Consider the following 27,922-nt stretch of genomic DNA (forward strand, 5'->3'; position numbering starts at 1 on the left):
GCCTCTACTGTGGGTCATAGGCCTCTATGGGTGGGTATAGGCCTCTACTGTGGGTCAAAGGCCTCTATGGGTGGGCATAGGCCTCTACTGTGGGTCATAGGGCTCTATGGGTGGGCATAGGCCTCTACTGTGGGTCATAGGGCTCTATGGGTGGGCATAGGCCTCTACTGTGGGTCATAGGCCTCTATGGGTGGGTATAGGCCTCTACTGTGGGTCAAAGGCCTCTATGGGTGGGCACAGGCCTCTACTGTGGGTCATAGGGCTCTATGGGTGGTCATAAGCCCCTATGAGAGAGGTCATAGGTCTCTATAGTTGTTCATATGCCTGTCAGGGGTCATAGGCCTCCAATGGTGAGCATAGGCCTCTATAGTTGAACATATGCCTCTAAGGGTGGGCACAGGCCTCTACTGTGGGTCATAGGGCTCTATGGGTGGGCATAGGCCTCTACTGTGGGTCATAGGGCTCTATGGGTGGGCATAGGCCTCTACTGTGGGTCATAGGGCTCTATGGGTGGGCATAGGCCTCTACTGTGGGTCATAGGCCTCTATGGGTGGGTATAGGCCTCTACTGTGGGTCAAAGGCCTCTATGGGTGGGCATAGGCCTATGGAAGGGTCATAGGACTCCAATGGTGGGTCTCTATTGTGGGTCCTACGCCTCTATGGGTGGGCATAAGCCCCTAGGAGAGGGGTCATAAGACTCTATGGCTGATTATATGCCTCTGTTGTGCGTCATAGGCCTCTATGGGTCTTTGTAGGGCCTTATGGAAAGGTCATAGGCCTCTAAGGGTGGTCATAGGCCTATGGAAAGGTCATAGGCCTCCAATGGTGGGCATAGGCCTCTATTGTGGGTCCTACGCCTCTATGGGGGTCATAGGCCTCTATGGGTGGGCATAAGATCCTATGAGAGGGGTCATAGGCCTCTATGGCTGATCATATGCCTCTATGAAGAGATCATAGGCCTCTATTGTGGGTCATAGACCTCTATGGGTGTTTGTAGGGCTTTATGGAAAGATCATAGGCCTCTAATGGTGGGCATAGGCCTCTATGGGGGTCATAGACCTCTATGGGGATCATAGGCCTCTATGGGTGGGCATAAGATCCTATGAGAGGGGTCACAGGCCTCTATGGCTGATCATATGCCTCTATTGGGGGTCATAGGCCTCTATGGGTGTTTGTAGGGCTTTATGGAAAGGTCATTGGCCTCTATGGGTGGTCCTAGGACTATGGAGGGATCATAGGCCTCCAATGGTGGGCATAGGCCTCTATTGTGGGTCATAGGCTTCTGTTACTGTTCATAGGCCTCTATGGGGATCGTAGTCCTCCAATGGTGGGCAGAGGTCTCTATGGGGGGGGGGGGGGTTGTCATAGGCCTCTATGGGTGGGCATAAGCCCCTATGAGAGGAGTCATAGGCCTCTATGGCTGATTACATGCCTCTATTGTGGGTCATAGGCCTCTCTGGGGGGATCATAGGCCTCCAATGGTGGGTCATAGGCCTCTATGGGTGTTTGTAGGCTTCTAAGGGTGGTCTTAGGCCTTTATGGCTGATCATATGCCTCTAGTGTGGGTCACAGACCTCTGTTGGGGGTCATAGGCCTCTATGGGTGCTTGTAGGGCTTTATGGGAAGGTCATAGGCCTCTATAGCTGATCATATGCCTCTATTGTGGGTCATAGACCTCTATGGTTGATCATATGCCTCTATGAAGAGATCATAGGCCTCTATGGTTGCTCATATGCCTCTATTGTGGGTCATGGGTGTGGGTCACAGACCTCTATGGGTGTTTGTAGGGCTTTATGGGAAGGCCATAGGCCTCTATGGGGAGTCACAGGCCTCTATGAAGGGGTCACAGGGCCCAGGCTCACCTTCAGCGTCTCACTTTCCATCACCTGCAGGATCTTGGCGTTGATCTCTTCGCTCCCTGTGAGTGGATCCAAACCAAGAGAAGGAGGTGAGGTCAATGGGGGTGGGGGGTGCCTGGCCGCTGGCCGCCGACCCCTTTGTCCCGAGGGGCGCTTACCCAGGCGGGTGTAAAGGAAGAGGCGGGGGACGCTCTGTGGGTAGTTGTCCTTCTTGCCTTTGAAGATCTCGCTGGCCACCGCCTTCTGCTCCAGCTGCAGGGCGTGAAAGGAGAACAGGGTCAGGCTAGATGGCCTTTGGGGGACCCCTGGCATTGAGGACTTCCTTGGAAAGACGCTCCTTTGGAGGCCTTCCAACAGGTCTATACATGGTGGACTGTCTTTTATGTTCTTGTACTGTCTGTGGCCCTCAGAAAACCGAGGATTTGCCAGAGTTTGGTAACAGGAAGACTTTGTTGGGAGGTGTTAGCTGGCCCTGATTGCTTCCTGGATGGAATTCCTGTGTTTTTAGAGTGTTGCTCTTTATTTTCTGTGCTGAAATGAGAGAGTGATGAGTACCGAATAGCCTTGTACCTTTAAAGCCTGGCTGTTTCCCTGCCTGGGGGGGGGGAGAAATCCTTTGGGGGGAGGTGTTAGCTGGCCCTGATTGTTTCCTGGATGGAATTCGTGTGTTTTCAGAGTGTTGTTCTTTATTTTTATGCTGAGATGAGAGAGTGATGAGTACGGAATGGCCTTGCAGCTTCAACGGCTGGCTGCTTCCCTGTCTGGGGGGGGGGGGGGATTCTTTGTTGAGTAGCCAGGCCTTGCAGTTGTGAGGGGAGGAAAGGAAATGGGCCGTAACTTGTTTGGTGAGTCCGATCTTCGTGGGGTTTGAGTAGTTTTTTCATTGGGAGGGTCTCTGAGGGAGGGGGCATTTTGAAACCATGTTGCTCCTGAGAAGTATGAGGCTGTGGGGTGGTGGGAAGGATGGTGACGGTGTGTGAGGGAGGCAAAGGAGTGCGCGCGGGAGCGGCCCGTAGAGGGAGGGGTGTGGATTGTTGTGCATGCGCGCGGGCTGGCCTCTTGCACATGCGCAGATGGAGCATTCCGGTTTTTGGGGGGGGTTTGTCCCCATGGAGGTTAGGGATGTGTAGTTTGTTTGTAAGAACGTAGAGACGTGGATGAGGGGTTGTGCTCTCAATTTTCAAGGTTGTGGGGCGTTTAGTTTTGTTGTTTTGTCCGGTGCCGTGATTCCATTACCCTTTTATATATATAGATTGTTATTATTATATCATACAACAACATCGTAACATTGTAAGAATAAAATAGTAATAAATCCTATAATAATGTGATAATAATAACATAACAATACAGTATAACAAAAATAATAATAGACCCCCAAAGGGTCAACCTAGCCTGACCCCATTGTCCCAAAGATGGACACCGTTCAACTTCCGCAGACCGTTGGTTCTCACCTGCTGCTTCCATTCGGGGCTGATGCGCTTGCAGTAGCTCCAGACCATGTTCTGCATGCAGAGGTCGCGCAGGAGCTGAGAGGCCTGCAGAGAACGAGGAGGAAGAGCTGACCATACAAAGCCCAGGTGGAGAGGAGACGACACGGGAGGCACTGCAACACACACACACACACACACACACACACAAGGCCTACCTCTTTCAGGGAAGGAGGCGGCACCGGCCAGGACTTGTCCAGGACGTTCTTGGGGAGGCGGCGCTTCAGGGTCATCAGGAAGGAGTAGCGGATGTAGTCCAGGAAGTACTCGTTCTCCGGCCCCCGGGGCTGGTTGCGGAACATGAAGCCCTGGATGAACCTGGAAGTAGAGAAGCCTTCCTCCAAAACTGTGTTCTAAAACGGAGTCTGAGCTCTGAGCAACCCTTCCCACAACCTCGAGAAACATAGAGTCAAGGGAAAGCTGCATACCAAAATATACAAGACAGTAAGGAAACAGAATCAGATACAAAACAAATTAGGAATGGAGCCTTGAAGAAGGATGCTATTTCCAACATGGAGTCTATGCTCTGAGTAGTCCCAGATCTGATCATGTGCTCTGCAGCCTTTCCCACTACATTGAGAAACACAGAGTCAAGGGAAAGCTGCATACCAAAATATACATATACAAGACCGTAAGCAAACAGAATCAGATACAGAGAAGAAGTAGGGAAGCCTTCTTCCAAAACTGTTCTAAACAAAGTCTGAACTCTGAGCAGTCCCAAATCTGATCATGTGTTCCGCAGCCCTTCCCACGCCCTTGAGAAACATAGAGTCAAGGGAAAGCTGCATACCAAAATATACATATACAAGACAGTAAGCAAACAGAATCAGATACTAAACAAATTAGTAGTGGAGCCTTGAAGAAGGATGCTATTTCCAACATGGAGTCTATGCTCTAACTAGTCCCAGATCTGATCATGTGCTCTGCAGCCCTTCCCACGCCCTCGAGAAACATAGAGTCAAGGGAAAGCTACATACCAAAATATACATTATACAAGACCGTAAGCAAACAGAATCAGATACAAAGAAGTAGGGAAGCCTTCTTCCAAAACTGTTCTAAATGGAGTCTAAACTCTGAGCAGTCCCAGATCTGATCATGTGCTCCGCAGCCCTTCCCACGCCCTCGAGAAACATAGAGTCAAGGGAAAGCTGCATACCAAAATATACATATACAAGACAGTAAGCAAACAGAATCAGATATGGAGAAGAAGTAGGAAAGCCTTCCTCCCAAACTGTTCTAAATGGAGTCTGAGCTCTGAGCAGTCCCAGATCTGATCATGTGCTCTGCAGCCCTTCCCACAACCTCAAGAAACATAGAGTCAAGGGAAAGCTGCATTCCAAAATACAAAACAAATTCCTAATGGAGGCATGAAGAAAATTGCTTATTTCCACCATCCTTACCTCCGGATGGTTTCCACGGCCCACTTCCTTTTGGTGGCCTTTCGGCGTCCCAGCGTGCCCCGCCACCAGGACTGGATGGTAGTGGCTGAGGAGGGAAGAGGGAAGATACTCAGAAGTTACTCAGGGTATCCTTCTCCCACTGCCATGAGACTCCGACAGACCCTTCATCTTCCTTCCTTCTCTGACCTGAGTGCTTCATCTCTTGGAACTTCTTCCTCTGATGGAACCCTCTCCAGGAGGCCTGGATCTCTGTGGCTGCCGGAAGGAAGCAAGCATAATAATAATAGTAATAATAATAATTATTATTATTATTCAATGTAATATAAACTTAAGGACCCCCATGACCAACAACCTGGACAATGCCAGGTGCCTTAAGCTAGTAATATAATAACAGTAAAATAAAATAAAATAGTGTGTGTGTGTATGTGTGTGTGTGTGTGTGTGTGTGTGTGTGTGTGTGTGTGTGTGTATATATATATATATATATATATATATATATATATATATATATATATATTATATATAACTAGCTGTGCCCAGCCACGCGTTGCTGTGGCATTTTCTGGTGGTGTTGGTCAGAAATTGTTGAGGTAGTGGTGGTATTGAATATCTGTTGTATGGTTGTCTTTATGTTTAGTATGCACACTGAAGTGGATTATATGGCAGTGTGGAGTCAAGATAATCCAGTTCAAAGCAGATAATATAAGATTCTAAATGGGCTATATAGCTGTGTGGAAGGGCCTTGAGTCTACACTGCCATCTAATCCAGTTAAAATCTGATAATCTGTGGAAGAGGCCTAAGTGAGGCCTAACTGTGCCTGTCCCCTGGGCTGAGTCAGTTGCTAGGAGACCAAGTGGGCGGAGCTTAGCTTTCTAACTGGCAGCAATTGGATAAAAACTATTATTCCTCTCCCTGTAATTAGGACTTTATTTTTCTTTTCTTTTTGTTGTATCAACCTAGAGCTGTAAATGATGGGTTGTGTTGTCAAGTTTCGAGGTTGGGGGGAACTGTAGTTTTGTTGTTTTGTCTGCTGCCCTGATGCCATCACTCTTTTATATATATAGATACTAGCTGTGCCCGGCCACGCGTTGCTGTGGCGAAGTATGGTGGTATGGGAAATAAAGTATTGAGGAATTGGTGGTAGTTAAGGTAAAGGGTAAAGGTGTGGAGTCCAGATAATCCAGTTAAAGCAGAGAATATGAGATTATAAATGGGTTATATAGCTGTGTGGAAGGGCCTTGAGTCTACACTGCCATATAATCCAGTTAAAATCTGATAATTTGTATTTTATAGGCAGTGTGGAAGAGGCCTAAGTTAGGTCTAACCCTGCCTGTCCCCTGGGTGAGTGGGTTGCTAGGAGACCAAGGGGGAGGAGCTTAGCCTTCTAACTGGCAGCAATTTGATAAAAACAATTATTCCTCTCCCTCTAATTAGGACTTTATTTTTCTTTTCTTTTTGTTGTATCAACCTAGAGGCGTGGATGATGGGTTGTGCTGTCAATTTTCGAGGTTGTGGGGCGTTTAGTTTTGTTGTTTTGTCGGTCGCCAGGATTCCACTCACCCAAGCTCTGCTTCCGGACCTCCAAGGCATCTTCGGTGGCAAAAAGCGTCTTGGGGAAGCGGATGAATATCTTCGTCCTGGGAATCGGGGGTGTTTGTGAGACAGGGCAGGACCCCCCCCCCCCAACACACACAAATAAATGGGGCAGGGCCCACCCTCCAGGCCTAAGCCCACCCCCGAAATCCACTGACCTCCCCATCTTATACTCCTCCTGTTTGCAGCCGAGGTGGTTCAAGAGCAGGGCCACGCCGTCCTGCGGCCTCCCATCCCACAAGGGCCACGTTTCCGGACACAGAGACTTGTATCTGGGCAGAGGAAAGAAGGAAGGGAGGTATCCATAAAGAACTGGTTAGATAGCATATTAACAGCTATTATAAATACCGTATTATAAATGGAGTTATTATAACGATTATAATATTATCAATATGACATGTATAAACATAATATCAATAATGGCAAGTATATAAATACTACAAATAAATAAATAAAAAAATGTAAATACAGCTATTATAAATATAATGTATATGAAATGTATAAACACAATATTACCAATATGACAAGTACAAATACAGCTATATAAATATTATAATATCAATAGGACAAGTTTAAACATCATCTATATATATAAAAGGATAAAGTTGCGGGCGCAGTGACTATAACAACAAAACTAAACATCCCACAAATACGAAACTTGGCAACACAATGCAAAAGCCTTGCCTTCCGGTTACAACAACACAACCACACCACAAAACCACAATCCGGACCCACAAAACTCACAACAACGCATCATGCGATAACAACACAACTAAACGCCCCAGAAATACAAAACTTGGCAACACAATGCAAAAGCCTTGCCTCCCAGTTGTAACAACACAACCACACCACAAAACCACACAGGACCCACAAAACTCACAACAACGCATTGTGACTATAACAACACAACTAAACGCCCCAGAAATACGAAACTTGGCACACAACTAAACACCCCAGAAATATAAAACTTGACAACACAACGCAAAAGCCTTGCCTCCCGGTTGTAACAACACAACCACACCACAAAACCACAATCCGGACCCACAAAACTCACAACAATGCATCTTGACTATAACAACACAACTAAACGCCCCAGAAATACAAAACTTGACAACACAACACAAAAGCCTTTTCTCCCGGTTGTAACAACACAACTACACCACAAAACCACAATCCAGACCCACAAAACTCACAACAACGCATTGTGACTATAACAAATACCAAATTTGACAACACAACTCATCCACCTCCCCAATCCCTACATTCACACTTGGCCTCCAAAAAAACAATTACAATAATAACAATAACAACAACAACAATAAGAATCAACACCATCACAGGCAAGAAACAGCCAGGCACTGAGGCTGAGAGGCCAGTCAGTGCTACACTGGGCCTCCAAAAAACAATACAGTAGCATCTAACTTATCCAACCTTCATGACCACAACAACAACAACAATAATAAACACCTACACAGGCAAAACAAAAAAAGGACTATTGTACCACAATAAAAATATAAACCGCACTCAGCAGAATCAGACATTACAACTAACAACAAACCAAAGACAATAGGGATCTCAAGCAATTATCAATCAACACAAAAATTGAAGAAGGTAACAGACTTGAAATACTACTACTAATGTGAATATAAAGAAGGTCACAGCATAAATACAACCTAATGTAGACTGACCAACACCACCAGACTAAGCCACAGCAACGCGTAGCCGGGCACAGCTAGTCTATATATATAAAAGGAGAATGGCATCGCTCCACCGGGCAAAACAACAAAACTAAAGGCCCCCCAACCTTAAAATTTGATAACAGAACCCATCATCCACGTCTCTAGGTTCATACAACAAAACTAGACATCCCCAACCTCCATGGAACCTAAAAAACCCCAAAAACTGGAACGCTCCATCTGTGCCTGCCCCCAGGCTTACAAGCAGCAAGTCTACTCACTGCAATTCCAATTGGCTACAGCAACGCGTGGCAGGGCACAGCTAGTATTATCAATAATAACTATAAATATAAATACAGCTATTATAAATATTACAATATCAATATGACAAGTATAAACACATATCAGTATGACAAGTACAATACAGCTATTATAAATATTATCAATATGAGAAGTATAAACACATATCAGTATGACAAGTATAAATATAGCTATTATAAATATTATCAATATGAGAAGTATAAACACAATATTATCAATATGGCAAGTACAAATACAGCTATTATAAATATTATAATATCAATATGACATGTATAAACATAATATCAATAATGACAAGTATAATTATAAATACAGCTATTATAAATATTATAATATCAATATGACATGTATAAACATAATATCAATAATGACAAGTATAATTATAAATACAGCTATTATAAATATTATAATATCAATATGACATGTATAAACATAATATCAATAATGGCAAGTATAATTATAAATACAGCTATTATAAATAATATCAATATGACAAGGATAAACATAATATCAATAATGACAAGTAGAAATATAAATACAGCTATTATAAATATTATAATATTATCAATATGACATGTATAATCATAATATCAATAATGACAAGTATAAATATAAATACAGCTATTATAAATATTATAATATTATCAATATGACATGTATAAACATAATATCAATAATGACAAGTATAAATATAAATACAGCTATTATAAATATTATAATATCAATATGACAAGTATAAACACAATATTATCAATATGACAAGTATAAATATAAATACAGCTATTATGAATATTATAATATCAATAATGACAAGTATAAATATAAATACAGGTATTATGAATATTATAATATCAGTATGACAAGTATAAACACAATATTATCAATATGACAAGTATAAACATAATATCAATAATTAAGTATAAATATAAATATAGCTATTATGAATATTATAATATCAATATGACAAGTATAAACATAATATCAATATGACAAGGATAAATATAAATACAGCTATTATAAATATAATATTATCAATATGACAAGTATAAACATATCAATAATGATAGTATTTGTGTAAAATAGCTATTATAAATATTATAATATCAATATGACAAGTATAAACATAATATCAATATTGGCAAGTATAAATATAAATACAGCTATTATAAATATTATAATATCAATATGACAAGTATGAACACAATATTATCAATATGACAAGTATAAACATAATATCAATAATGAAGTATAAATATAAATATAGCTATTATAAATATTAAATATAAACACAATATTATCAATATGACAAGTACAAATACAGCTATTATAAATATTATAATATCAATATGACATGTATAAACATAATATCAATAGGATAAGGATAAATATAAATACAGCTCTTATAAATATTATAATATCAATAGGACAAGTATAAACATAATAAATAATGACAAGTATAAATATCAATATAGCTATTCTAAATATAATAGCAATATGACAAGTATAAATATAGTATTTGCCAATTGTTATGCTAATTTTATTTAAATTAAAGAATAAATATTAAAATAATAATAAAGAGAGACCTTTGGAGGAAGACTTCGTATTTCCGCCGATAGGCAAAGCCGGCCCTGCGGACCCTCAGGTTCTCCATCAGCCCCAAGTACTTCACTTGGTGCCGGATCAGGACTTCGTCGAAGCGGCCTGGAAGTGGCCCCGAAAGGGAGAATTAGTCCTGGGTCCCACAGACACACCCCACCCACCCCACCCCACGGACCCCTTCCTTTACCCGGCTGCTTGGCGTCGTTGGGCTTGATGCAGCGGATGTAGGAGGGCTCCTTGGACATCAAGATCTCCATCAGCTTGGAGAGGCTGGTCTTGAACTGAGTCACCGCCTGACAAGAAGGAAGAAGAGTTGAGGCCAGAATTGAGGCCATCCAAGTGACCGGACCCCGGCCCCTTCCTTGACCGGCGGCCTCACCGTCTCCGGCCGCTTCTTGTCCGTCAGCTCCGTCCGATCAAAGCACTGGGTGAGGATGGGGTTCTCGGAATTGCACATGGCCTTTTGGGGGGGGAAACAAAGAGTTAGGTTGGGCTGAAAAAGCCTCCCCCGGCTTATATTCGGGTCAAGACCAAGCCAGCATTATGTTTTCTTTTCCAAAACCTCCCTCCTCTGCTTCTCCTCCCAGGCTGGTTATCTTATATTTTTTTGGAGAGAGAGACAGAGAAGAAGCGAATGTTTTCAAAAGCGAAAGGAGAGTGTGAGAGAAACCCTTGCAAGCCAGATTGCATGGGCAAAAGGGGAAGAAAAAAAAAGATATTCTTGCAAATTTGCACAATTCATTACTATTACAGTAGAGTCTCACTTATCCAACATAAACGGGCCGGCAGAATGTTGGATAAGCGAATATGTTGGATAATAAGGAGGCATTAAGGAAAAGCCTATTAAATATCAAATTAGGTTATGATTTTACAAATTAAGCACCAAAACATCATGTTATACAACAAATTTGGCAGAAAAAGTAATTCAATACGCAGTAATGTTATGTAGTAATTACTGTATTTACGAATTTAGTACCAAAATATCACGATGTATTGAAAACATTGACTACAAAAATGCGTTGGATAATCCAGAATGTTGAATAAGCGAGTGTTGGATAAGTGAGACTCTACTGTACTATTATTTGTTGAAGTGGAAATGATTGTATATAGAGTTGTTTAAATGTAATTGAGTTATAGTGTTGCAATGTGAGCTGGGGATTGCATCATGCACTGTCTGCTGTTCACTATGCGAGTGTGTAAAGAGTTAACTGTGTATTGCATCAGACAGCAGAGGTGGTTATAAATAGCTCCTTGTGTTATCTCTCTGCTCTCTGCCTGTATATATCGTCTTGAGAGTTATCCGTTTGTTAGTAAACTTTTTGTAGATAGCCAAACAGGCTTCAGCCTCTTTATTGGTGCCAGTGATTCTTCGCTGATATTCCGCTGCATGTGTGTTTATCCAAACCGCACGCTCTGACATTATTACTACTACCTGTGCCTGGCCACGCGTTGCTGTGGCGAAGTCTGGTGGTATGGGAAATAAAGTATTGAGGAATTGGTGGTTGTTAAGGTAAAGGATAAAGGTTTTTCCCTGACCTTAAGTCCAGTCGTGTCTGACTCTGGGGGTTGGTGCTCATCTGCATTTTTAAGCTGAGGAGCTGGCGTTGTCCATAGACACCTCCAAGGTCATGTGGCCATTGGCATGACTGCATGGAGTGCCGTTACCTTCCCACCGGAGCAGTACCTATTCATGTACTCCCATTTGCATGTTTTTGAACTTCTGGGTTGGCAGAAGCTGGGGCTAACAGTGGGTGCTCTCTCCGCTCCCCCAATTCAAACATGTGGCCTTTCGGTCCAGAAGTTCAGCAGCTCAGAGTGGTGTTGTTTCCGATATTTTATGTGCTTGTACTGTCTGTGGCCCTCAGAAAACCGAGGATTTGCCAGAGTTTGGTAACAGGAAGACTTTGTTGGGAGGTGTTAGCTGGCCCTGATTGCTTCCTGGATGGAATTCCTGTGTTTTTAGAGTGTTGCTCTTTATTTACTGTTCTGAGATGAGAGAGTGATGAGCACGGAATGGCCTTGCAGCTTGAAAGCCTGGCTGCTTCCCTGTCTGAGGGGGGAGGGAATCCTTTGCTGGGATGTGTTAGCTGGGCCTGATTGTTTCCTGGATGGAATTCCTTTGTTTTCAGAGTGTTGTTCTTTATTTTCTGTTCTGAGATGAGAGAGTGATGAGTACGGAATGGCCTTGCAGCTTCGAAGCCTGGCTGCTTCCCTGTCTGAGGGGGGAGGGAATCCTTTGTTGGGATGTGTTAGGCGGCCCTGATTGTTTCCTGGATGGAATTCCTTTGTTTTCAGATTCCTTTGTGTTCTTTATTTTCTGTTCTGAGATGAGAGAGTGATGAGTACGGAATGGCCTTGCAGCTTGAAAGCCTGGCTGCTTCCCTGTCTGAGGGGGGGGGATTCTTTGTTGAGCAGCCAGGCCTTGCAGTTGTGAGGGGAGGAAAGGAAATGGGCCGTAACTTGTTTGGTGAGTCCGGTGAGTTTAAAGGGGATTTTCCATGGGCTTTGAAAGTTGTTTTTGCTGGCATTTCTTCCTTGGGCAAATGCATGTCCCAAAGCTTCTAAATATTTATATAGATGTTCCCCCTACAAATACATTAATATATGAATTTTCCCCTCATATGTTTACAGGTCTTTGCAAACCCTATGTAAATATAGATAACTAGAGATTTCGATGTACCTGTATATCTGTTCCTATATGTATACATTAATTTTAGATATGAATTTTACCCTCACATGTTTGCAAGTGCAGAGGGAAATATCTATCTAGACACAGATGTCTAGATAGATATAAACATTGATAAATAGGGCTTGCAAATATTGCAGGAGGAAAATGCACGTAGAGAGAGGATTTGCAAAGGTTTCGGGGGAAATACACATGTGAAATTAGTATATATAGTGATAGATCTATAACTAGCTCTGCATTGTTTATGTAGGCATTGAATGTTTGCCTGTTACTATGTTGAAAGCTGGCCTGAGTTTCCTGGGGGAGAGAGATGGGGCAGGGGACAAATGAAGCTGTTGTTGTTGATGATGAAGATTATTATAAAGTTACTAGCTGTGCCCTGCCACACATTGCTGTGGCCAATTGGAATTGCAGTGAATAGCCTCGCTGCTTCAAAGCCTGGCTGTTTTTTATATAGGGTATCCTTGCTAGGCCAGGTTGAATGAGATGGAGGCGCCTCGTGGTTTCCAAAGCCTGGCTTTGAAGCTGCAAGGCTGTTCAGTGTTAATGAAGGTGGGCCACAAAGGGGTTGATATATGTGTGGAATAACGTGCAATGTGGTAGAAAGAACTGTTGTCTGGTTGAGGCAGGTGTTGCCATGGATCTCCTTGATTAGCATTGAATAGGCCTGCAGCTTCAAGGTCTGACTGGTTAGTACGTGGAAGAATCCTTTACTGGGACGTGTTAGCTGGGTGTGATTATTGAAGTTGTTTAGCATTGAATGGTCTTGTAGCTTCCAAGCCTGGCTGCTTCCTGCCTGAGGAAATCCTTTGTTGGGAGGTGTTAGCTGGGCCTGGTTGTTTCCTGTGTGGAATTCCACTGTGTTCTGAGTGTTGTTGTTTATTTAGTGTCGTGCTTTTAGAGCTTATATTGTTGTGTATTGTTATTAAAGCACAGTAATTATTATACATTATATTGATAATGTTATAAGATTTGCCTGGAACAGGATTATATGAGGCCCCTTCTACACAATGGTTTAAAATTCACACTGAAGTGGTGTTTTTTTTTTGTTTTTTTGCTGTGGCCTAGGAGGCAGCCTGGCTTTGAAGCTGCAAGGCTGTTTAGTGTCAATTAAGGTGGGTCACAAAGGGGTGCATTCCAGTTTTTGGGGTTTTTTTGGCCCCATGGAGGTTAGGGATGTGTAGTTTGTTTGTAAGAACATAGAGATGTGGATGAGGGGTTGTGTTGGCAATTTTCTAGGTTGGGGGGCCTTTAGTTTGGTTGTTTTGCCCGGTGAAGCAATGCCATTCTCCTTTTATATACAGTAGAGTCTCACTCTACGCTCGCTTATCCAACGTTCTAGATTATCCAACGCATTTTTGTAGTCAAAGTTTTCAATACATCATGATATTTTGGTACTAAATTCGTAAATACAGTAATTACTACATAGCATTACTGGGTATTGAACTACTTTTTCTGTCAAATTTGTTGTATAGCATGATGTTTTGGTGCTTAATTTGTAAAATCATAATGTAATTTGATGTTTAATAGGCTTTTCCTTAATCTCACCTTATTATCCAACATACTCGCTTATCCAACATTCTGCCGGCCCGTTTATGTTGGATAAGTGGGACTCTACTGTATATAGAATTGTTGCTTTTCCACTTATAGAATTAGTTTACTGTTTTTCTTTGAAATATAGTAAATATCCAAAAACATTTAACCTAGTGATGCCTCGATTAAGGAAATTTTATTGGTATCTATTTTTATTTTGAAATTGACCCATAGCTGCTGCATTTCTCACCCTTGGCTTATACTCGAGTCAATAAGTCTCCCCAGTTTTTTGTGGTAAAATTAGGTGCCTCGGCTTATATTCGGGTCGGCTTATACTCGAGTATATACGGTATTAAACCTCGGGGACGGAGACTGCTCACCTCTTTCAGGTTCCGGAAGAGGAGGTCATTATTCTTGTCCAGGAAACCTGGTCAGGAAGCAAAACAAGGGGGTCAAAAGGGGGGTCGGGGAAACAGCGTGGCCACCCAGGAGGCCCCGTTGAGGCGCAAGGCCTACCTGCCACGCTGTAGGTGACCTCTCCCGCGTAGTGCAGCAGGCGGAACTCCTCCCGGCCCAAGGACTTCCGGGTCTTGGCGTCGGCCAGCTTGTGCCTATAGAGAGGCCACCACAGAGGTCAGAGGTGGACGTTCCCAGGCCAAGCCCCACGGGAGACCCTGCCCCTTCCTCCCCTCCGGATGCAGGCTCACGTCAGGAAGTGCGGGTGGCTCTTGATGGTCTCCTCCAGCTTCTCCAGGAACGTGGCATCCGTGGCGTCTCCGGGCCGCAAGCACTCCTCGTCCTGCGGGAGAGAGGAAGGCGGTGGCGCACGGCAAGGGCCTTAGCGGTCCCTGTGGGGGCTTCCTTAGGGACTAAACACACAGATCTCTATAATGTACAGTGAAACGTAAAAAGGAAAGTATGGTATATAATATGCAAGTACTATGTTAGTAATGTAATATGATCTTCTATATAAACAACTTTTAGTGGCACTTGTTATACAAGAATGGCATCACTCCACCGAGCAAAACAACAAAACTAGTTGGCTTTTGGAGGTCACTTTCCTTACCTATGGTCCTATGAGACCATCTAGATGGTCTTTGAGGATCCCTTTCCTTTTCAATGGTCTTATGAGACCATCTAGATGGCCTTTGGGGGTCCCTTTCCTTACCTATGGTCTTCTGATGGCCTGATGAGATCATCTAGATGGCCTTTGAGGGTCCCTTTCCTTACCTATGGTCTTATGAAACCATCTAGATGGTCTTTGGAGGCCTCTTTCCTTACCTATGGTCTTATGAGACCATCTAGATGGCCTTTGAGGGGCCCTTTCCTTACCTATGGTCTTATGAAACCATCTAGATGGCCTTTGGAGGTCACTTTCCTTACGTATGGTCTTATGAGACCATCTAGATGGCCTTTGGAGGTCACTTTCCTTACCTATGGTCTTATGAGACCATCTAGATGGTCTTTGGAGGCCTCTTTGCTTACCTATGGTCTTATGAGACCATCTAGATGGCCTTTGAGGGTCCCTTTCCTTACCTATGGTCTTATGAGACCATCTTGATGGCCTTTGGAGGTCACTTTCCTTACCTATGGTCTTATGAGACCATCTAGATGGCCTTTGGAGGTCACTTTCCTTACCTATGGTCTTATGAAACCATCTAGATGGCCTTTGGAGGTCACTTTCCTTACCTATGGTCTTATGAGACCATCTAGATGGCCTTTGGAGGTCACTTTCCTTACCTATGGTCTTATGAGACCATCTAGATGGCCTTTGGAGGTCACTTTCCTTACCTATGGTCTTATGAAACCATCTAGATGGCCTTTGGAGGTCACTTTCCTTACCTATGGTCTTATGAGACCATCTAGATGGCCTTTGGAGGTCACTTTCCTTACCTATGGTCTTATGAGACCATCTAGATGGCCTTTGGAGGTCACTTTCCTTACCTATGGTCTTATGAGACCATCTAGATGGCCTTTGGAGGTCACTTTCCTTACCTATGGTCTTATGAAACCATCTAGATGGCCTTTGAGGGTCCCTTTCCTTACCTATGGTCTTATGAGACCATCTTGATGGTCTTTGGAGGCCTCTTTGCTTACCTATGGTCTTATGAGATCATCTAGATGGCCTTTGGAGGTCACTTTCCTTACCTATGGTCTTATGAGATCATCTAGATGGCCTTTGAGGGTCCCTTTCCTTACCTATGGTCTTATGAGACCATCTTGATGGTCTTTGGAGGCCTCTTTGCTTACCTATGGTCTTATGAGATCGTCTAGATGGTCTTTGAGGTCCCTTTCCTTATCTATGGTCTTCTAATGGCCTGATGAGACCATCTAGATGGTCTTTGGAGGTCTCTTTGCTTACGTACAGTCTTATGAGATTGTTTAGATCAGGGGTCCCCAAACTAAGGCCCATGGGCCAGATGCAGCCTTCCAAGGTCATTGACCTGGCCGCTGTCTTAAACTTTAGACTTAGGGTTGACCTAAGTCTGAAATAACTTGAAGGCACACAACGACAACAATCCTAATTTTGGACTATTTCATCACAATCCGGCCCCCCAACAGTCTGAGGTACTGTGAACCCTCCACTGAGAAAGTTTGAGGACCCCTGTTATATACCATACTTTCCTTTTTACGTGTCACGGGAGCTTCCTTAGGGGTCTGCCTCGCACGCCGCTTTCCGTCCTTCCTTACCAAAATGGCGATGATGCCCTTGAACTTCTCTTCTACCAAGTCGCAGATGATCTTGTTGTTGAAGTACGGGACGGTCTCCCACTGAGAGGAAGAGGACAAGGGTCAGAGGAGGAGGGGAAAAGGGACCCCAGGGCTCGGAAACGGGCCTTCTTCCCGCTCTCACCGCGACGCCTTCTGCCTCGTATTCCTCCTGCTCCGACTTCAGGGTCAGCTCGATGAAGAGCTGCTGCAGCTTCTCATTGCAGTAGTTGATACAGAACTGCTCAAAGCTGCGGACGAAACAACAGGAAAGTCAGCCCCATGTAATGAGGGATTTTTTTTTAAGGGAGGTCACCTCTTGAAAGTCTCAAGTCTCCTGGGAAATGGCCTTTGGCTGAATGGGAGTTTTCCTGAGGAGTTGGATTAGGCCTGAGAACGGAGGGAGTGAAAGATAGACTAATCAGACGCTCTGAGAGAATCCCAGGCATGATCTCATGGCTACTTAAATTACTGTATATAGTCGAGTATAAGCCTAGTTTTTCTGTCCTATTTTTAAGACTGAAAAAGCCCCCACGGCTTATACTCGGGTGAGGGCCCTGCTTTGCTTATATTTGGGTCAGCTTATACTCGAGAATATATGGTACATTTATTGTTTTTCGCTATTATTATTGGTATTATTACATTTATTATTTTTCTCTATTATTGTTGCTATTACATTTATGTTTACTCTATTATTATTATTACATTTATTATTTCACTCTGATCTTATTATTATTATTATTACTAGCTGTGCCCGGCCACGCGTTGCTGTGGCAAAGTATGGTGGTATGGGAAATAAAGTATTGAGGAATTATCTGATTAGAACTGGATTATATGAGGCCCCTTCTTCACAACTGTATAAAATGCACACTGAAGTGGATTATATGGCATTGTGGAGTGAAGATAATCCAGTTCAAAGCAGATAATATAAGATTATAAACGGGTTATATAGCTGTGTGGAAGGGCCTTGAGTCTACACTGCCATATAATCCAGTTAAAATCTGATAATCTGTATTTTATAGGCAGTGTGGAAGAGGCCTAAGTGAGGCCTAACTCTGCCTGCCCCCTGGGCTGAGTGGGTTGCTAGGAGACCAAGTGGGCAGAGCTTAGCCTTCTAACTGGCAGCAATTGGATAAAAACTATTATTCCTCTCCTGTAATTAGGACTTTTTCTTTTCTTTTTGTTGTATCAACCTAGAGCTGTGAATGATGGGTTGTGTTGTCAAATTTCGAGGTTGGGGGGGCCTGTTGTTTTGTCCGCTGCCCTGATGCCATCACTCTTTTATATATATAGATGTTTGAAGTACTGCTGTGGATTCTGGGTCTCTGGACTTGGACTTTTAGATAGACCTACTGAACTCTGGGGTGGTGCTGGGCCACCTGAGCGACGCACCTGTTGTGCTGGAAGACCTCGAAGCCGTAGATGTCCAGCAGCCCCAGAACGGAGCAGCTGCTCCTCCACCCCAGGAGCTCCGTTTCCTGCCAAAAGGGAGGCAAACTTGTCAGGGCGGCTTTCTAGGCACACACACAGCAGAAGTCGCTGACGAGGATGCTCTGGGTAAATAACGAAGCTGCAGTCTTCAGTTGTCTATCGAAAGTTTACTTACGAACGGAAATCTCACAAGACGATACACAGCTCTCACGCAGGCACACACGGGAAGGGATAGAAGGAAAAAGATAGGAAGTAGAGGGCTATTTATCTCATCCTCTGCTGTCTGATGCAATCCAAGTTTAACCCTTCACACACTGGCATAGTAAGCAGCACACAGTGTATGATGCAATCTCCAGCACACATTGCACAACCATGACTCAATTACATTTAAACAACTCTATATACAATCATTCCCACTTCAACAAAACTGAGCCCAAGACCCTTGACCCCCAGGCCATTCCTGCCTCCCTCCCTCCCTCCCTCCCTCCTTCCAAGGCCAGGCTGACGACTGACCTTGTACTCCAGGGACCGGTTGATCTTGTTCACCAGCCAAGAGAAGGTCCGGCCATAGATGGCCTTGGCCAAGGCGTCGCGCGCGTAGGCCGCCTGCTCCAGGTTCAAGGGGCTGACCAGCTGAAGGGCCGAAAGTAGTCAGTACGTTGGTCAGTCAGTTGCCCATTTGCCTGGCATGGAGCCCCTCCCCTGTGCCCCCTTGGCCCTCACCTCTTCTCCCTTCGCAATGATCTTCTTGTGGGTCAGAGCTTCCCGAAGCAGAGCGCTCTCCACCCCCAGGAGCTGCAGGAGAGAAGGCCGTCACCCTAAAGCAGTGGTTCCCAAACTTATTTGGCCTACCGCCCCCTTTCCAGAAAAAATATTATTCAGCGCCCCCTGGAAAGGGGGGCGTGGCTTAGAGGGGTGGGCGTGGCTCCTTCTCCTTCTCCCCTAGCCCAAGATGCAGGGCTGGGAGGTGGAGGTGGGCGGGGTCACAAATGGGCGGCCAGGACTGCGATGGGCGGAATTGTGAGCTCTGAGGCAGGGCTGAGCTTCTATCCCTGGGGCAGGGCTAAAGGAGGGGGCGGGGCCTCTTCCCAAGTGCCTGACGGGGCTGAACCTCTATACCCCTGTGAACCTCTATGCCCCTGTGTTCTAACAAGCGTCTCGGGGAGGTATACAGAGGCTCAGCCCTGTCTCGTGCTCTTGGGAAGAAGCCCCGCCCCACCCTTTAGACCAAAAAGGCCTCTCAGGAGACGTATAGAGGCTCAGCCCTGTCTCAGGCTCTTGGAAGGAGGCCCCGCCCCCACTCCTAGCCCCGCCCTTTAGTCCTAAAAGGCCTCTCAGGAGAGATATAGAGGCTCAGCCCTGTTTCGTGCTCTTGGGAAGAGGCCCCGCCCCCACTCCTAGCCCCGCCCTTTAGTCCTAAAAGGCCTCTCAGGAGAGATATAGAGGCTCAGCCCTGTTTCGTGCTCTTGGGAAGAGGCCCCGCCCCCACTCCTAGCCCCGCCCTTTAGTCCTAAAAGGCCTCTCAGGAGAGATATAGAGGCTCAGCCCTGTTTCGTGCTCTTGGGAAGAGGCCCCGCCCCCACTCCTAGCCCCGCCCTTTAGTCCTAAAAGGCCTCTCAGGAGAGGTATAGAGGCTCAGCCCTGTCTCACGCTCTTGGAAGGAGGCCCCACCCCCTTCCCTAGCTGCGCCTTCTGTGTCCCAACAAGCGCCTCAGGAAAGATATAGATTTTCAGCCCACCCAGCCACGCCCACTCCTCTAGCTCCGCCCCCTGTGTCCTAACAGGCACCTCAGGGGCTCAGCCCTGTCTCCGGCACTTGGGAAGAGGCCCTGCCCCCAAATGTACCTATGGCCATCACCGCCCCCCTGGATCACTGGATCACCAGGGGGCGGTAGCTCCCACTTTGGGAATCACTGCCCTAAAGCATGGTGCACCCGTTGTCCTAATGGCAGATTATTCTCTCTGGACGCCCGCTCTGGACGCTCACTCACCCGTGCTAAGTACTTGATCTGGCTTTCTGTGGTCACCTGTGCGCCGCCCTGTTCGTCGGCCGCGAACTGGACATTCCCCAGGTGCAGGACGCTGGCCACGATACTCAGCAGGTCCTACTCCGGGGAAGAAGGAAGGGAAGGGCGGAGCGTTAGTCCAGAGTCAGCAGCAGCAGCAACCCAAGGTTCCCGAGGTCCCGCTCCTCACCTCCACTTCGTTATCGGTGAAGTTAATGACCGAGAGGGCCTTGCGCACCACCTTCCAGTCGCTCTTGTCGTTGATGGAGCTCACCTTGGCGCACTGGCCCTGCAAGCGACAGGAAGGAAGGAGGAACATGACCCTGGTTGGGAGACTCAGGAGGGAGAGCCCTAGCCGTGTCCGCTCCCAGCTTTACCTTGACCAGGAAGTGGTACTGCTGGGGGCTCCTCTCCAGGCCCAGCCGCCGGAGCAGGTCATCCTGGCCGCCCTCCAGCAACTGGTAGAAGATGTGGAAGTTCCTCTCACCGTGGTTCTGGTGCACCACCCGTGACTTCTCCAGCAGGTAGTTCAAGATGTGGCCCCCGATGGGAGCTCCCTGGCCGTCCCCCAAAAAGAACACAGAAGGTCAGGAGGGTAGAGTAGGGGTCCGAGGGGGGGAGGGTCCAGAGAAGCAGGATGGAACAAGTGGGGACCCATGTCATCTAGGAAGAAGAAGATGAGGAACGCCCCCCTCACCCTCCTAGAGACCTAACACTTCCGCTTCTCCACTGGGGATGACCCCCATCCTGCTTGTCCTCAGACCCACCTTGTAATCAAACTGGACATCCATATACTTCCCAAAGCGGCTGGAGTTGTCGTTCCGCAGGGTCTTGGCGTTCCCGAAGGCCTGGGGAAAGGGCAGAGGGGGGAGGCGTGAGGATCCGTGGGGCAGCGAGGGCAAGGCACGCTCCCTCCGGATGCGCTCACCTCCAGGACTGGGTTCGACTGCAGGAGACGGTCCTTGATGGTCTCCACCTGCTCGCTGGCTGGACAGGTGACGGCGTAGTACTGCAGCACCTTCTTGGTGGCCTCCGTCTTGCCGGCCCCACTCTCCCCAGAGATCAAGACACACTGGTCCTTTCTCTCGGTGCGCAGGGAGCGGTAGGCGTTGTCGGCAATGGCGTAGCTGGAGCAGAGGGGGAGAAGGGGGCAAATTTGGGGACGGGTGGAGGAGGAGACCTATCTATCTATCTGGAGCAGTAGCCCCAATCCTTGATCCTCTGGGTGCTTTGGACTTCAGCTCCCACAATTCCTAACAGCTGGGATTTCTGGGTGTTGAGTCCCAAACAATTACTCAACTGCTGGCTTCAAAGACCAAAGAGCAATCACTCACTTAACTGGTCAAATGCCCTTAGACCCCCAACAACAACAGGAAACAAACTGTCACTCAAATGCTGGCTAACGTACGTAGCCTCGCCTTCAAAACAAACACTCGCACAGCTTTCCTGGTGCCCCCAGCAGAGCAGCTAGCCTTTAACTACAGGAGTCAAGCACACACTCAACTTTCTGGTGCAATCTAAGTCAAGGCTTACCTGAAGCAAGGGAGCAACTGTGGCTTCTTGCTTCCTCAACTTCAGTGTGAACCAAACAATTAGAGGGAACCACTGATCTAGAGAGATGTTATCTCTATCCATGCTCACAGGAGAAGAACAAAACCGAGGACTCATGGGCCTGCCATGTGCTCAGAAACTTTAAATACAAATGAGGAGGAGACCTATCTATCTATCTATCTATCTATCTATCTATCTATCTATCTATCTGGAGCAGTAGTCCCCAATCTTTGATCCTCTGGGTGCTTTGGACTTCAGCTTCCACAATTCCTAACAGCTGGGATTTCTGGGTGTTGGAAATCCCAAACAATTACTCAACTGCTGGCTTCAAAGAAAAGAGAGCAATCACTCACTTAACTGGTCAAATGTCCTTAGACCCCCAACAACAACAGGAAACAAACTAAAATGCTGGCCTTCAAAACAAACACTTGCATAGCTTTCCTGGTGCCTCAAGCAGAGCAGCTAGCCTTTAACCACAGGAGTCAAACACACACTCAGCTTTCTGGTGCAATCTAAGTCAAGGCTTACCTGAAGCAAGGGAGCAACTGTGGCTTCTTGCTTCCTCAACTTCAGTGTGAACCCAACAATTAGAGGCACCACTGATCTAGAGATCTAGAGGGAACCACTGATCTCTCTCCATGCTCACAGGAGAACAAAACCGAGGACTCAGGGGCCTGCCATGTGCTCAGAAACTTTAAATACAAATGAGACGTGTCCCTGAGAAGGATCAGTCTGCCTATCTAGTTCCTTGATGAGGACTATAACCTTGAGCAGGATGTGCATTGCAGCGACCAGGGCCTGAGCTCCAGCTGTGGTGTGTTTTTTCACTCTAAACGGAGGAGGAGGACGTTCTCCAAGCTGAGCAAACAAAAAAGTATTTCCAAGATTGGTTCCTTAGCAACCTGGGAAATGCTGGGCAAACGGAGCAGGGAAAATTCCATTCTTCTCCCTCCCTCCGACAGACACGCATTTTCCAATGCCTTGGCTCCGGGTGCGGCTTTGCACACAGGGGGGGGGGGCATTAAACACTCACAGGTGAGGGGAGACTTCATAGAAGCTGACCCCTCGGTAGCGGTCCATGTGCTGCTTGCTGTAGATCTCCAGCTCCTTGTAAGGGTTGACCGAGACCAGGACGGAGCCAATGTAGGTCTAAGGGGGGAAGGAAAGAGGGGGAGTCGAATGGGGGGCCAATGCCAGCCCACCCACCCACCCCGCCCTAAGAGGACTGCACTCACGTAGATGAGGTTCTCCTTGAAGCGCTTGCGCAGGTTCTCAATGAAGGCGGCTTCGCTGGTGAAGTTCTCCAAGAGGACAAAGTCCTGGACCCCGACCCGGTCGCGGGCCGTTAAGGCGCTCTCCATCTCCAGGCGGACCCCCTCGCTGCCCACCGCGGCCTGGGAGGAAGGACATGGGGGTCAATGGGAGTGAGGAGTGGGACCCCTCTGTGGAATGACACAGAGCTTCTCGGAACAGCTTCCACTGGACTTGTCGGGCTTCCTTGCCCAAGAGGACATCTTAGGCCACCAGCCCCAAGACTAGATCCTTGTCCAAGACAACATCTTAGGCCACCAGCCCCACAACTAGATCTTTGCTCAAGAAGACATCTTAAGCCACCAGCCCCATGAATAGATCCTTGCCCAAGAAGATATCTTAGGCCACCAGCTCCACAACTAGATCCTTGCCCAAGAGGACATATTGGGTCACCAGCCCCACGACTAGATCCTTGCTCAAGAGGACATCTTAGGTCACCAGCCCCACAATTAGATCCTCGCCCAAGAGGACATCTTAGGCCACCAGCCCCATGGCTAGATCCTTGCCCAAGAGGACATCTTGGGCCATCAGCTCCATGATTAGATCCTTGCCCAAGAGGACATCTTAGGCCACCAGCCCCAAGACTAGATCCTTGCCCAAGAGGATATCTTGGGCCACCAGCCCCATGACTAGATCCTTGCCCAAGAGGATATCTTAGTCCACCAGCCCCACGATTAGATCCTCGCCCAAGAGGACATCTTAGGCCACCAGCCCCATGGCTAGATCCTTGACCAAGAGGACATCTTAGACCATCATCCCCACAACTAGATGCTTGCTCAAGAGGATATCTTAAGCCACCAGCTCCATGACTAGATCCTTGCCCAAGAGGACATCTTGGGCCACCAGCCCCACGACTAGATCCTTGCTCAAGAGGACATCTTAGGTCACCAGCCCCACAATTAGATCCTCGCCCAAGAGGACATCTTAGGCCACCAGCCCCATGGCTAGATCTTTGCCCAAGAGGACATCTTGGGCCACCAGCCCCACGACTAGATCCTTGCCCAAGAGGACATATTGGGCCACCAGCCCCATGACTAGATCCTTGCCCAAGAGGACATCTTGGGCCACCAGCCCCATGACTAGATCCTTGCCCAAGAGGACATCTTGGGCCACCAGCCCCACGACTAGATCTTTGCCCAAGAGGACATCTTAGGCCACCAGCCCCAAGACTAGAAGAACCCTTATCCCAACCCCTGCTTCCAAAGGTGCTCCAAACTCCTTGTCATGCTTTGCCGAGGGCGCCAATGCGTGTTTATGTGTGGGGAACTCACCTCGTGGTGGGGTAGGTGGTACCCTGTGGGGATGAGACCCCTTTTCTGCTGGATTTGGGCCCACAAGCCCTCCATCCTCAAGGACTGCATGGCAAGGGGACTGAGCGGCCACCGCCCTTCCTTGCAGGTGCCAGAGAAGGAATGACCCAGGTGCCTCTCTTCACCTGAAGGAACATCTCCGCCCCCAAAAAAACCCCAGAGAAAGAGGAGGGAGGGAGGGAAAGGGAAGAGGCACCTGTGTCCCTCTCGGTCCCTTAGGTCCATATGTCGCCTTCCTATCTTTTTGTATTTCAAAGGCTTGAAAAATACCCCACTTGGCATCTCCGTGAAGTCAAGATGCAAATGTTGTGCAGAATTTGCAAACGTGTAAACATTCCCAACATGGCTGGAGGGAGATGTCAACTCAGCCACAAGTTACTTTGCTTACTAAATGCAGGGGAGGGGGAAAGAGTGCCCACCACAATAATAATAATAATAATAATAATAATAATAATAATAATAACTACAACTGCAACAACAGGACACCACAGGACAATGGCCAGGTGTCCAAGCAGGTGTCCCCACAGTCCAGGAGGACCTCCAGACTGCGGACCTGTGTCCTCAGGGGGAGTGGGACCCCATCTAGGTTGCCACCTTGGACATCGCAACTGACCAGGAGGACCTCTGTCTTGTCTGGATTAAGCTTCATCTTGTTAGCCCTCATCTAGTCCATCACAGTGGACAGGCAGTGGTCCAGGATACGGGGGGCTTCCTTGGAATTTGGTGGAGTTGAGTGTCATCTGCGTAGAGATGGTACCGAACTTCAAAACTCTGGATGACCTCACCCAGTGGTTTCATCTAGATGTTGAAAAGCATGGGAGATGGAATGGAACCTTGAGGGACACCACAGGACAATGGCCAGGGGTCCAAGCAGGTGTCCCCCAGCTTCACCAACAGGAAGGAGAGGAGCCATTGCAAAGCAATGCCCCCAAGACTCATTCCAGAGAGCCATCCCAGAAGCATCCCATGGTCAGTGCTATCAAAAGCCACTGAGATGTCCAAAAGAACCAACAAGGACATACTCCCCCGTCTAGTTCTCTGCGGAGGTCATCCACCAAGGCAACCAAAGCCGTCTCCATACCGTGACCAGGCCTGAAAACACACTCAATGGACCAGACTATGGACCTCTGTCCTCAGGGGGAGTGGGACCCCATTGAGCACAGGTTGCCACCCTATACCCCAATCGACCTCTCAACTGACCAGGAGGACCTCTGTCTTGCCTGGATCAAACTTCAGCTTGTTAGCCCTCATCCAGTCCATCACAGCAGCCAGGCACTGGTCCAAGCAGGTATCCCCCAGCTTCCCCAACTGGGTACGATACTCCAGGAAGGAGTAGAGTAAGGCAAGACCCATTCTGGAGAGCCATCCCATAAAGATACCATGGTCGATGGTTATCGAAAGCCACCGAGATATCCAAGAGAACCAACAAGAACTCATTCCCCATCTAGTTCTCTGCGGAGGCCATCCACCAAGGCAACCAAAGCCATTTCCAAACCGTCGGTGGTATCAAAAGCCACCGAGATGTCCAAGAGAACCAACAAGGACATGTTCCCCCTGTCTAGTTCTCCGCGGAGGTCATCCACCAAGGCAACCAAAGCCATCTCCATACTGTCGGTGGTATCAAAAGCCACCGGGATATCCAAGAGAACCAACAAGGACTCATTCCCCGTTTAGTTCTCCACGGAGGTCATCCACCAAGGCAACCAAAGCAATCTCCATACCATTGGTAGTATCAAAAGCCACCGAGATGTCCAAGAGAACCAACAATGACATGTTCCTCCTGTCTAGTTCTCCGCTGAGATCATCCACCAAGGCAACCAAAGCCATCTCCATACTGTCGGTGGTATCAAAAGCCACTGAGATATCCAAGAGAACCAACAAGGATTCATTGTCCGTCTAGTTCTCCGCTGAGATCATCCACCAAGGCAACCAAAGCCATCTCCATACCGTCGGTGGTATCAAAAGCCACCGAGATGTCCAAAAAGAACCAACAAGGACTCATTCCCCGTTTAGTTCTCCGCGGAGGTCATCCACCAAGGAGACCAAAGCCATCTCCATACCGTCGGTGGTATCAAAAGTGATTGAGATGTCCAAGAGAACCAACAAGAACACGTTCCCCCTGTCTAGTTCTCAGCGGAGGTCATCCACCAAGGAGACCAAAGCCATCTCCATACCGTCAGTGGTATCAAAAGCCACCGAGATGTCCAAGAGAACCAACAAGGACACGTTCCCCCGGTCTAGATGATCTCAGCAGAGAACTAGACAGGGGGAAAGTGTCCTTGTTAGTTCTCTTGGACATCTCGGTGGCTTTTGATACCACCGACGGTATGGAGATGGCTTTGGTTGCCTTGGTGGATGATCTCAGCGGAGAACTAGACAGACAATCAGTCCTTGTTGGTTCTCTTGGACATCTCGGTGGCTTTTGAGATATCCAAGAGGTCATCCACCAAGGCAACCAAATCCATCTCCATACCGTCGGTGGTATCAAAAGCCACCGAGATATCCAAGAGAACCAACAAGGACTCATTCTCCATCTAGTTCTCCGCTGAGATCATCCACCAAGGCAACCAAAGCTATCTCCATACCGTCGGTGGTATCAAAAGCCACCGAGATGTCCAAGAGAACCAAGAAGGACACGTTCCCCCTGTCTAGTTCTCAGCAGAGTCATCCACCAAGGAGACCAAAGCTGTCTCTGTTCCGTGACCAGGCCTAATGGACCATGGCTGAATTCAAATGCAAGGAATCAAACGCCGATCCGGATGCACAGACACCCAAAGGCCCTGGCAGCCAGACAATGCCCGGCCAGGAGGCCGCCTGACTCAGCAGCAGCAGCGCCTCATGCCTCCCCTCCCAACCAACCAACTATGCTGTCACTTTCCTTTTAAGGAGAAAAAATTGTTTTCATGGGAAAAGTGAACAGTCCCATGCCTGTGGCTGCTGCTGGAAGCGTTCCTGGCTGGAACGGCATCGCCAAGGCAGAGGCAGAAATGGGCTCGGCTGCCCCAGTGACCCACGGTGCCCCATCGGTTATTTGTTATAGGCTCCCAAACAAGAGGGGACCCCAGCCATTGACACATACGCGGGGTCCTTTCGAAGCTTTGGCAGGGAAGCAGGATTTCCTCTGGACGATTCCCAGGCAGGATCCCGAGGAAGAGAGAAACGCCCCAGGAAAGGAAATGACTGTATAAGGGCCGATCTGGACGCAAGAGTGGGAAGCCGGGCCAAAGGGAAGGGAAGCTGGGGCCGCACACAGACACACTTCTCCCCATTGCAAATAGATCAATAATAATAATAACAACAACAACAACAACAATCATAGGAAGGGATCTCAAGGGATCATCTAATCCTATGCATACCTGGCAATAACAACAAAAATAATTACTAAATAAGGGTCATCTAATCCAAGGCATACCTGCCAATAATAATAATAATAATAATAATAATAATAA

At 47.0% G+C, this 27,922-nt stretch overlaps 1 protein-coding gene across 3 annotated transcripts in view; it reads right to left on the reverse strand.

The window, feature by feature from the left end:
* myo1c (myosin IC) overlaps positions 1-27,922 on the reverse strand; it is a 47,948-nt gene that overhangs the window by 8,097 nt on the left and 11,929 nt on the right. For all 3 annotated transcript variants that reach the window (XM_062959719.1, XM_062959718.1, XM_062959717.1), the window contains exons 2-27: positions 23,088-23,246; positions 22,886-23,001; positions 21,230-21,428; positions 21,069-21,149; positions 20,679-20,858; positions 20,492-20,590; positions 20,287-20,400; positions 19,019-19,090; positions 18,809-18,928; positions 18,257-18,342; positions 17,010-17,115; positions 16,847-16,927; positions 14,863-14,954; positions 14,672-14,766; positions 14,536-14,582; positions 10,316-10,396; positions 10,124-10,229; positions 9,921-10,038; positions 6,499-6,612; positions 6,308-6,384; positions 4,933-5,001; positions 4,747-4,831; positions 3,505-3,664; positions 3,311-3,394; positions 2,018-2,111; positions 1,863-1,918 (exon numbers count right to left, since the gene is read on the reverse strand). In XM_062959719.1, coding sequence (XP_062815789.1) covers positions 1,863-1,918; positions 2,018-2,111; positions 3,311-3,394; positions 3,505-3,664; positions 4,747-4,831; positions 4,933-5,001; positions 6,308-6,384; positions 6,499-6,612; positions 9,921-10,038; positions 10,124-10,229; positions 10,316-10,396; positions 14,536-14,582; positions 14,672-14,766; positions 14,863-14,954; positions 16,847-16,927; positions 17,010-17,115; positions 18,257-18,342; positions 18,809-18,928; positions 19,019-19,090; positions 20,287-20,400; positions 20,492-20,590; positions 20,679-20,858; positions 21,069-21,149; positions 21,230-21,428; positions 22,886-23,001; positions 23,088-23,213 — 2,658 coding nt within the window. In that variant the 5' untranslated portion in view covers positions 23,214-23,246. The remainder of the gene's footprint in view (positions 1-1,862; positions 1,919-2,017; positions 2,112-3,310; positions 3,395-3,504; positions 3,665-4,746; positions 4,832-4,932; positions 5,002-6,307; positions 6,385-6,498; positions 6,613-9,920; positions 10,039-10,123; positions 10,230-10,315; positions 10,397-14,535; positions 14,583-14,671; positions 14,767-14,862; positions 14,955-16,846; positions 16,928-17,009; positions 17,116-18,256; positions 18,343-18,808; positions 18,929-19,018; positions 19,091-20,286; positions 20,401-20,491; positions 20,591-20,678; positions 20,859-21,068; positions 21,150-21,229; positions 21,429-22,885; positions 23,002-23,087; positions 23,247-27,922) is intronic.

This window comes from Anolis carolinensis, unplaced genomic scaffold (assembly GCF_035594765.1).
Source record: "Anolis carolinensis isolate JA03-04 unplaced genomic scaffold, rAnoCar3.1.pri scaffold_7, whole genome shotgun sequence".
Lineage (NCBI taxonomy): Eukaryota > Metazoa > Chordata > Lepidosauria > Squamata > Dactyloidae > Anolis > Anolis carolinensis.